The sequence below is a fragment of the Calidris pugnax genome, unplaced genomic scaffold, assembly GCF_001431845.1.
Source record: "Calidris pugnax isolate Ruff unplaced genomic scaffold, ASM143184v1 scaffold187, whole genome shotgun sequence".
Lineage (NCBI taxonomy): Eukaryota > Metazoa > Chordata > Aves > Charadriiformes > Scolopacidae > Calidris > Calidris pugnax.
The window spans coordinates 2188132-2199180 of NW_015090969.1; the positions used below are offsets into that span (position 1 = coordinate 2188132).

Consider the following 11049-nt stretch of genomic DNA (forward strand, 5'->3'; position numbering starts at 1 on the left):
TTTTTCCTTCAAAATGTACCTTTTTCTACATACTCAGTATCTTAGTTAGCATAAAAATCATTGGTGCCATGAGAAGTATTTTTAAATTTAAATAAATATTTAAATATCACGATCGCCAGCGCTGGTCTGGGCTTTGTTCAGGAGTTACTGTCAGCACCAGTTCATCACTCCAGTGACACACTGTCCCAGTGGGGTCCCTCACAGCCCCCCTCAGAGGGGGCTCATGGGTGCTGTGGCCAGTGAGCCCCAGGACCACAGCCCTCCACCCCAGCCTGCACCCCCTGCACCCCAAAAACTCACCCAGTTCTGCTCAGAACCATGGGGCTTCTCCAGAAACCAAGTCCCCCCCCCGCCCAGTGCTTGTCCTTCTGCCCCCAGGAGGGGTTTAACCAGCCCTCAGACACTTAAGGGACATGTTTTGCTGAGGACACAGACCCCAAACACCTGCTCCCCAAAACCCCACGTGGGGGGCAGAGAGCAAGCACCTCACATTCCCTAATGAAAATGATTAATTGGAGCCTCAGGCCCAGGGCAAGTACCCTCCTGAGCCAGGGGTTTTTCTTGTTTTGGAAAATGACTTGAGTATTGGGGAAATACTTCTATTTTCGTACAACTGTCAAAGCAGGATTAAATTCTTATTTATTTTTTTTAAATCAAAGAAGAGAATGCCAAACGTAGTTTAGAAGATTTATTTTAAAGGTTTTAAAATATACTCTTGTCCTGAGAAAATGCAGTTCGCTTAGAAACAGCTTCATAGAGATTCAACAAATTTAATGCAAAAAGGAAAAAAAAAAAAAAAAAAATCTCTCTCTGAGCCACTTTTATTCTTCTTTGAACACGTGAAGGCGGCCGCTGGAGTTGCCGCCCACCAGGATGTTCTTGGTGGGATGGAGCACGTTGATGGAGCAGACGGAGCCGAGGCAGTCGGGGCTGGAGAAGGCGTGCAGCAGCTCCCCCGTGTCCCGGAAGAGCTCGACCTGGCGGGGCCGTGCCAGGCTGCCCACCACGAAGCAATCCTCCCGCCGGGGGTCCCACACCGCCTGGAACCGCGTCAGCCAGCGCCCCGTGTTGTTGTTGTGTCTTCGGGGACACAGACAGTGGGGGGAAAACAAACAAACAAACAAACAAACAGAAAAAGAGATGAACCTTCCTCTTCTTGCAGCCAGGATTTTTAAGTATCATCATTAATGTCATAGGTGCTTAAACCCATTTCCTCGCCTCCTAAACCCCCGGCGTTGGGCAGGTCCCACTGCTCACACCCCCCCAGTGACCACCAGGCTGGGAGGGGAGAAGGAAATGGAGCAAGAGGATAAAGGAGAGGGTGCTTTTTGATGTGATTATTCATCAAAACAGTCATACTTCAAGGTTGCACACATCAGTAAAAATAGGACAAACACACATCAAGCCTGTCAATAAACCACAAACTAGGAATTTCCAAGCCAGCCACTGGGCTAGTTCCAGCCCCTCAGGAAACCACCCCGGCGGTGACTCGCCCACTGGAGCACAAGGGGGTTCTACAAGTGCTGAGATTTTTCCCCAAACCACACACTTTTCTGTTCAGAGGCCATCACAGCACCCCTGCGGGCTCACTGGCTGTGCCCCAGCCGTGGTGAGGGACAAAAGGCACCCGTGGGGACGAGGGTGAATTCCCAGGCTGGAGGGTGCTGGGGCTGCTCTGGCTCCCGTCACCCTGGGGCTGTTGGGGACCACGGCACCCACCAGGGAAACAGCCACAGCCCGGGCTGTCCTCAGCCCCAGCACCTCCACTCACCTGATGGTACTGAGAGCTCTGACCGTCGGTGACAAAGAAGAGGTGTCATAGACCCTGGAAGACAGAAGGACGTGTGTTAAACCCGGCAGCTCTCTCCTCCCAACGCCCCTTGTGCAGGTCAGATCTCACGGGGGTCTGCAACGTGGTGACAAAGGGCTCAGACATCAGCTCCCAAGCACCAACATCCCAACTGCCAGTGTTAAATTTGTGTTTTTAATTGGATTTGCTCTTTGCTAGAATTGAAGGTCATCCTTTCTGAAGGCCCTTTGAGGAGGGGGAAACGTTTAACCTAAAAGAGGGGAGACTGAGATGAGACGTGGGGCAGAAGTTCTTTGGTGTGAGGGTGGTGAGAGCCTGGCCCAGGTTGCCCAGAGAAGCTGTGGCTGCCCCATCCCTGGAGGGGTTCAAGAGCAGGTTCTGGCAGCTCTCTCCTCCCAACATTAGCTCCCAAACACCAACATCCCAACTGCCAGTGTTAAATTTGTGTTTTTAATTGGATTTGCTCTTTGCTAGAATTGAAGGTCATCCTTTCTGAAGGCCCTTTGAGGAGGGGGAAACGTTTAACCTAAAAGAGGGGAGACTGAGATGAGACGTGGGGCAGAAGTTCTTTGGTGTGAGGGTGGTGAGAGCCTGGCCCAGGTTGCCCAGAGAAGCTGTGGCTGCCCCATCCCTGGAGGGGTTCAAGAGCAGGTTGGAGGGGGTTTGGAGCAACCTGGTGTGGTGGGAGGTGTCCCTGTCCGGGGCAGGGGGTAGCACTGGGGGGGCTTAAGGTCCCACCCAAACCCTTCTGTGATTTCTAAGACCAGCACAGGAAGGGCTGGCTGGGACAGAGGGGAGGCCCCCCTCACCCTGGGTCGTCTCCGTTCCATCACCACACAAACACAAGAGGCCACTCGCCCCCAGTGAAATCCCACCACCTACAGCCCCAGGGCCAAGGCTCCCTCCCAGGCTGGGCTGGGCTGACACAAACCATCACAGCTCTCCCGTTCCGGGCTCCCCTTCACCCCCAAGAAACTTTTAGGATCTCAAAAATGCTACAGCAAGAAGTTGAAGAGCTGCTGGGTTAAAAGCTGCTCTTTTTTCTTTGGAGGAGGCAGCGAATGAATGATCCTGTATCTGTTTCTCCCTTGAGTAAAAATATTCTGATTTACTCACAGCCAGTCCCTACTCCGACACTTGCTCTGTTAGTGCCAAGGATTTACAATTTTCATAACAAAGTGGACTAGAACAGACCTTCCATTATCTACAGTAGCTAAATCACAGGAAAGCAAGGTTTACAGCAGCACACCCCAAAGATCTCTGTCCTGGGTGCGTGGAGAGGGAAGAAAGAAAATCAAGTTTCCAGACAAAACAGGGAATGCCGTTACAGCCCCACCACGTTGGGGCTCTTTCCAGAATCCCTGCAGTTACCCTGGGGTTTAAAAGCCCTCGCAGCCTGTAGAGCAGAGGCTGGATTTTCACCCTGGCCTGAGCTGGGTGCTGTGTTTTACACCTGCTCTTTGGCACAATTTGGGACTCCAAAACATCTACGTGGTGCGTACAGAGCTGCAATGGGGTATTCCCATCAATAGATTGCCTGAAGTATGAGCACAAAACTACCCAGTAGAGAGAAAAACTACATCTCTAACACAGCTCACAGCAGTTTGAATTAACAAGTGGGAGCTAGTTACAAAAGAGCTAATACTGTCAGGCTTCTAACTACCAGCAGCTAAAAATACGTTTCTAAGCATTTTGTATTCACCAGCCAGGTTTTTAACTGGTTGGTTTGGGGTTTGCTGTTTGGGGGGTTTTTTTTTGTTTATTTGTTTGTTTTAATGGCCAACAGCACCTGTATGTTTCACTGTTCACTGTTAAATATTCTTCAGGAAAATGAGAATTAGGAAAAACCACTCAAAATATCACACCATGCCAGTAAGTATCACTTTTAGAAGAGGCGATAGAGACAGGAAGCTCTCGATGATGGACCAAGCAGACAAGAAATACTACTAAAACCCCCACCAGTTGGTATTTTCCAGAGAGATGACCCCCCCGGCCGTACCTCAGCTTGTCGTCAGCGCACACCGACACCACCCTGCTCCCCGTCACCGGAGAGAAATAGGCGGAAGCGACGCTTTTGGTGTGTCCCACAAGGGAGCTCACAGGCCTGTTCCCACTGGACTTCAGGTACCGGATGTCGTAAACGCACACATCCCTGCAACACAGCACACACAGCACCTCAGGAGGTGACGGGTGAAGAGCTCATATTCGTGTGTTCTGGTCACCAAAACATGCTGGAGACACGGCAGGTTCCATGTGAGCTGCCCCCAGCAGCACACAGTCACTGCAACTGCCAGAGGCTCCACGGGATTGTGAGAGCACCAAAACCACCCCAAACCAGCAGCTCAATAAAGTCCCTCTACACCATCACCTGTCGTAAGACCATTTTGTACCCATTACCAAAAGCCAAAGTCACGAGTATGTCAGACTTAAAATCCTGCTAAGAACAAAAAACTTGTTTTCTAAATGGATGAGGAAAGCTTTGGCTGTAACTGGGGCTGTAACTGTAACCCCCCTCATCAGGGGCTGCTCCTGCTCCAGCCGTGCCATTCACAGCTGGTTTCAGCCATCGGCGGGGAGACAACCCTGAGAACACTCAGAAACTGCAGCTGGGTTTGAGCTACCTACACTGAGCCAGCAGCGAGGAAATACTGTTTATTCACGGGGTGGACATGGACCGTCCTGGTTCTCTTGAAGCCGATGTCCGCAGAGAGCTCCCACGACGTTCCCGGCGTCCGTCTGTCCACCACGGCCACGTCCCCGTGCCAGAACCCCACTAGGGCACTGCAGGCGTTGTCTTCCAAGAAGTCAAAGGAAGACAAATCTTCACTTCTGCATATCTGGGCAGAGGAAAGGTCCAATGTAACTGAAACTGCTCGACACGATACACAGAGTTATTCCTGAGCGACCGAGGGCAGGCGCTGCCCACACCCCCCCAGAGCTACGGCGCTGAGAAGGGTTGGGGAAAAAGCACTTTAAAGTGTTGTAGCTTGTTCTGCTTTCCAGCGTGGGAGAGCTGATCAGTGCACATCTGTCTGTCAAAAGACAAGCAGAGTGAGCCCCGTGAAGCTCCTCCGTGGCTGCCTGGCTCACCAGGAGACACTCGCAGCATCCTGCTCACTGCAAGCCTGACCACAGCACAGTCAGCTCGTGCTTTGTGGTGTTTTACAAGGTTTATTTGGGTGGGGCCTTTTTTTGGGTAAAATATAGTTCTTTAAATCGCTCTTGTTTGTCATCATTAGAACACCCTGCTTTTGTAAAGATGCACATATTGCTTAAGTACAAAGATGTGAATTTAAATTCAATAACTGCAACTGCCTCTGCGGGAGGGAAATGGAGAGTGCCCAAGCTGTTACTGCATTTTATTGAGTAGAAGCATCTCCACGTTTTTATGATGCTAATTAAAGGTTACTACATCTGTCCTTGTGGAAATGGAAATCTTGAACTTTCTTGTTAACAAACCAACCAACAAGTAACAGCCTGGGCAGAAGGAGCCCAAGAGCCCCCAGCAGCAGACCCCAGGAGGCTCCTGGGCCGGGGGAACACTCACCTCATCGAAGACGGCCCTCGAGACGTCCCCGCAGCGCAGGGACTCCGTGCTCAGGGACAGCAGGTGAGCGGGGTTACAGGGAGAAAACTTCATGCAGGTGACTGAGGAGCTGTGTGGGACAAAGACGTGTGCCCCTTCATCCGACGTGCAGCTCTGGAAAACAACCGAGACTCGATGGACACAGACACTGATCACCGTGGTCATTTCTGTTAATTACTGCAGCTCTCAAAGCAGTCTCTGCTTTCCCAACGTTCTCGCCCTGCCCTGGAGAACCACAGGAGGTGGCAGTGGGTGCCTGACGTGTGGCCAGCACAGGTGACAAGCCACAAGCCCACCCGGGGGCCCAGGCAAACATTGTACCGGAGCAAAGGGGTTTCACCTCTGCGGGGGAGAGCTCAAATTTAGCTCAAAAGAGCACTAAAAGTTTACTCTGTTTCAGAATTCTGTTTCCCAATTAGGAAGAGCTGCCATTTTCTGCTCTAATTAAAGTGCACTTTATCCACAAAGCCCTCAAAAGTTTTCAAAACACCAAGTGCTAAGCTATTTTTCAGACAATGTAAGTAAATAGGTGCCAGCATATATACACCGGCACAGCAATTCCATCCCTGCTGCCTGGCACACACAGCGACCCCCTGCACCTTCCCAAAATCTGTACAAGCTCAAAAAACCAACACTGCAGCATCCATGTCAGCTCACTCTCCAAAACCCAGCTGTGGTACTGCTCCAAGGGTACTGGAATTAGAATCCAAATTTCTCACTGGTCACTTGGAATTTTAACCCTCACCGATAATATTGTTTCAGCCCGTGATCCATTTTCTTCCGCTCCGCCCCCAAAAGTTACCAGTGCAACCTTTCCTCCCATCAAACCTGGCCTTGCCAAGGACCAGACAGACCTTTCAAGCGATTCTGCTGAGCTTCAGCCCAACAGACACCCTGCTGTTACCCGTGAGAATGGGGAAAGCCTAAAATATAACCGCGAGCCTGACAAACTAACGCCCCGGGCCGTGCCCCCTGCTCCCATCCTGCAGCCAACAGAGCCCCCCAACAACCCCCCAGCACCCACTCCCAAGGCCCCAACAACCCCCCAGCACCCACTCCCAAGGCCCCAACAACTCACCACGTTCCAGAGCCCGACCTGCCCGGTCTTGTCCCCCGCGGCCACAAAGAGGAGGCTCTGGGAAGGGTGGATGGCCATCGAACACACTCGATACTTCACCACCTTTTTCACGTTCTCTGGGCTGAGGACCATGCTGCTCAGGCTGTCCTGGTACCTACAGAGCGTCATTAACACCTCAGTTATTCAAGGAAGGAGGAGAACAAGCCCACACCCGGTTTCTAGCTGCTGTTTCAGGTTACCTTTTCATGTCACACGTGTGCTCTGCGGGATCCTCAGCTTTCATCTACAGACAGAGAGGAAATACTTATCAGAATTAGATTCCTTAGAACCCAAGGTAAATGACTTTATCCCAAAATAACTCAGCAGTACTACCTCGCTTATTCTCATCCACGTAGTCAGTAATTCCTCTGACAATTTACTGTTCTCTGTCTCACCTTCTGGAACCATGGGCAATGGACCGGCAGGAACCTGAGGCTGGAAGGACAGGAGCAATTTCTGTAACTCAAATCAACTAAAATTACAAGCACAGCAAATTGTTACTTTCCACACACCGGATGTTCTGATGTGTGGAACACACCTATGATAACACCAGAAATAAACATAACAACAACAAAGTTTGCATCAAATGTTATTAACAAGATAAACAGAACTTTGCTAAACACAACAGGGAAGACAAACAGCTCCCCCCTGGTTTTTGCTCTCCTCTCTGACACCCAGCACAGCTCATCTTCAGGAACCACACTGGAGATTTAGCTGCGTCCTACAGCACCGCAGAAGATTTAAACTCCCATCTCTCAGAGCAATAGAATGTTTACTTACTGCTATATAACTGCTTCAAAGAGGTAGTAAATATTGCAAAGGAAAATAAACTAGATCAGAAGTTACAGTGAAATAACATTAAAACAGAGTAATAAAACTCTGAATTTAAAGCGGCTCAAATCTATGGGCTGTTGAAAGATGCGTAATGTTTTACCTCAGGCCCCTTCTGATCATCCCAAACCGCCCCATTTCATCAGAGTCACTGCACACGGACCAACGTGTGGGGAGGCTGCGACTCGAGGTTGCAAGAATTTACCTTTTCTTATTGCCAGGCTATAATGCACCTTTCCAAACGTCTAAAGGCTTTTACAACAAGCTCAGCTTATTATAAACAACTGACGTGTTATCAGCCAGCAGCATTTCTATAAAGCTGTGTATAAACACACACACACACACACACCCCTCCTCTAACCCTTCCCCATCTCACATATTCCTCTGCTCCCAGCTGGGCTGCCACCTCTGCCACGGGAATTCCTGATGGCTCCACTCTTTGCAAGCGCATAGACCTTCGCCGCACCGTCTCATCTTCTGCCTTCTTGGGCTTAGCCCTAGAACAATTAATACATTTCACATTACAGACACAGGGGAATAACACGAGCCCCCTGCGTGCAAGCAGCAGGCTCCAGAGGGGCTCCCAGCCCCCCAGCCCAGCTGGCTCCCCCCCGCTGCGGGAGGTCTGCCCGCAGCCCCCCATCCCCAGGAGAGCACTTCCCACTGCCTGTGTATGTACAGCATCTTTGTTTTGCTTGTAATACATCCTGCCACTGTCACTTTTCTCCCCAGTCCTCCTTATTTATAATTCATCCTTCCATTCATTGATCTAGTCATCTTTTCCCACTTCCTTTCATCACGTATCTCCCTCTGGGTTGTACCCAAGCTCGTTTTGCTGCTCTGCCTGGTGCTGTTCTGGCGCCGAATTAGAGACACAGGGGAATAACACGAGCCCCCTGCGTGCAAGCAGCAGGCTCCAGAGGGGCTCCCAGCCCCCCAGCCCAGCTGGCTCCCCCCCGCTGCGGGAGGTCTGCCCGCAGCCCCCCATCCCCAGGAGAGCACTTCCCACTGCCTGTGTATGTACAGCATCTTTGTTTTGCTTGTAATACATCCTGCCACTGTCACTTTTCTCCCCAGTCCTCCTTATTTATAATTCATCCTTCCATTCATTGATCTAGTCATCTTTTCCCACTTCCTTTCATCACGTATCTCCCTCTGGGTTGTACCAAAGCTCGTTTTGCTGCTCTGCCTGGCGCTGTTCTGGCGCTGCCAAATGTCTCTTCCTCTGCACTAATTGGTTACTCTCCCCCCTGCACCTAGTTTCCCCCCTCCCTCTTTCTTTCCCAAGCCTTTTCCCATCATTTGTTTTCATCATTTAACATTTCTTTCTTTAGCCATCATGCAAAAATATCACCAGAAAAAAGAAATGAGCTTGAAGTACCTTAATACAAATATCACAAAAAAGAATATATTCTGTAATTTGGGGGAGAAAATATTACTGCTGTCATTCTCTTTCCAAAGGCCGGCAGAGGAGAGGCACCACCAAGAGGAGTTACCTGTTCCTGAAGTCACACAGCTCAAGCTAATCAGTTATTCCTGCTTAGTTTATAGGGAGACTCCTCACTAGCTCTCCCTCTTCCCACTATCAGGTACGTGTAGAGGGAAGCGCTAAAAGGGCAAACACACAACAAATAAAACGGTGATAAAAATCTCATATAAAGTTATTTTACCTTTTGGTGACATGAGATTGTCTTTTAGTTGCAATCTGGTGAAGTCTTGCAGCTGACTTAAAAGAGGAAAAAAAAGATTAAAATATATATAACAAGCATAAGAGATCAACCTGTATGAAATATAATTATCTAAAGGCTGCAATAAAAAAATAGATTAAAATATATATAACAAGCATAAGAGATCAACCTGTATGAAATATAATTATCTAAAGGCTGCAATAAAAAAATAAAAATAATAGAATGAAAGAGTACGGAAAGAAGGGCAGAGGTTTGGATCTACTCATGTGACAGACAGCACTTGGAATCCTGTGACCTGAGCTTTCCAGACAATTTCTCCAAGGTGGAAAGAATTCTGATGACCAGCCGGGAGGGGGAAGGCACCAGCAGCGCAGGCCCCCCCGAGGGTGTCTCTGGCACGAGGGGGGTGAGCGGAGCCCCCGCCAGCCCCAGCCCCCCCACCCGGTGCCCTGCCTCAGATAACCAGCTGCATCTCAGACACAGGAGCCCAACGCCCTGGGCGGGAAGGCGGGCGCAGAGCAGGGGTGGGGGCACGTGTTACACAAGCCAGCAGGGCAGTGCACGTCCCACACTCACACGAGCACCTTCACGAGAGCGTTTCACCCCAGGGTCACCTCCTGGGCCGGGCTGGGTGGGCAGCGCAGCCACCACGGGCACTGGGTGCTGCCACTGGGAACGCCGTGTCCGTGCAGCTCTGCTCTCTGCACTTGGTGTGAGTTTAACCAGCGACCTCCCCTCTTTGGGTAAAGACAACCAGCAAAACAACACCCCCTCCCCCGAATTTTTTACCCAGTCAGGGCAGTCCTGATGGCTCAGGACACTTCGGGGCTTTCCTCACACACGTCACTGTTGGGGGGGGGGGGTTTCACAACCAGAGGGATGCCAGCACAATTACCATCACACTTGAGAAAGCCTATTTTGAAGCTACTTAGAATCTGCACAAACCTCATGCAGCTTTAAAGCAGCGAAGAATTTGGCATTTTCTGTAATGTTCTTCAGTCTTTTCCTTTCGTAAGCTGATAACTGCGAGTGTCCATCCTACAAAAAGAAAAGCCAATTACTCTTAATCGCACAATTACGTGGCACACAAGATGTCCCAGGCTTCTGGGAAGTGAGTCTGTACATTGATTGACTAAATTATTCAGAAGTGGTTCGACAGACTCGTAATAAAACCACGCTGTACAAACCGGGGTGATCCTGTATCAACGCCCAAACTTGTCCACACAGGTCCTACCTCGCATTATACAACCTCCTGCTGGCATTAATTCTACAAAAAGGGTCAGTTCATCAAAATCTCAGCAGAATGAAAACTCTGAAGTGAATCAATGAACAACTTAAAACTTCAGCAACACGGCAAATCCTGCACATCAAGGCCTTACAGCCTCAGATCATTTCACTTTCCACAGAGGAGCAGGTGGACTTGACAAGTCGAAACAATGATTTAAATATGAATGAACCTTGACAAAACTTTCCTATCTTACGACTGCATCCCTCTGTAAAAACGCCTGGAAGAGGGTTATTGACAGCACAAGAGCACACCGAGGCTTTTGCTGCTGGGTTTTAGCTACTCGGGCTGACATCAGGAGCGCTGTGTTTCATCCCTCAGACATCCAAAGGGTGAAGCAAAGCTCTACACTGCCAGGTGGGGAGGTCAGGGGGAAACGGGAGGAACGTTTGTGCCGAGAGATGCTTCAAACGGCTCTTCTACAAACCTCACCCACGGGCACCTCGGGAACCCCAGCCCCCGTCCGTCCCCTCCTGTCCGCGCCCACGGAGCCCACAGCCCCAGGGACGGGGCCCGCGCCGGGACTCACCGCAGGAGCCTCCGTCCCCGCGTCGCTCCCGTCGCTCTCCGCGTCCCAAGCGCCGTCCCGGCCGTTCTCCTCCGGGCTGCCCGGGGCGGGGGGCGAGGCGGGGGCCGGTGTCGGCGGGCCAGGCTCCGGGCGCAGCCTCTTGCCGGCCGGGGCGCTGCCCTCCGCCGTCCCGCCGGCGCCCAGCAGCCGTTTCTGGGGCAGGC

General features: G+C 50.8%; 1 protein-coding gene across 1 annotated transcript in view; it reads right to left on the reverse strand.

Annotated features, from left to right (window-relative positions):
- Positions 1–810: 810 nt before the first annotated feature.
- Positions 811–11049, reverse strand: part of WDR76 (WD repeat domain 76) — a 10798-nt gene continuing 559 nt past the window's right edge. Inside the window, exons 2-13 of the mRNA XM_014952689.1 lie at positions 10847–11038; positions 9978–10070; positions 9015–9070; positions 7721–7841; positions 6847–6948; positions 6714–6757; positions 6475–6628; positions 5358–5510; positions 4436–4647; positions 3810–3962; positions 1772–1825; positions 811–1080 (exon numbers count right to left, since the gene is read on the reverse strand). Of these exons, the coding sequence (XP_014808175.1) occupies positions 822–1080; positions 1772–1825; positions 3810–3962; positions 4436–4647; positions 5358–5510; positions 6475–6628; positions 6714–6757; positions 6847–6948; positions 7721–7841; positions 9015–9070; positions 9978–10070; positions 10847–11038 (1593 nt within the window). The 3' untranslated portion in view covers positions 811–821. The remainder of the gene's footprint in view (positions 1081–1771; positions 1826–3809; positions 3963–4435; positions 4648–5357; positions 5511–6474; positions 6629–6713; positions 6758–6846; positions 6949–7720; positions 7842–9014; positions 9071–9977; positions 10071–10846; positions 11039–11049) is intronic.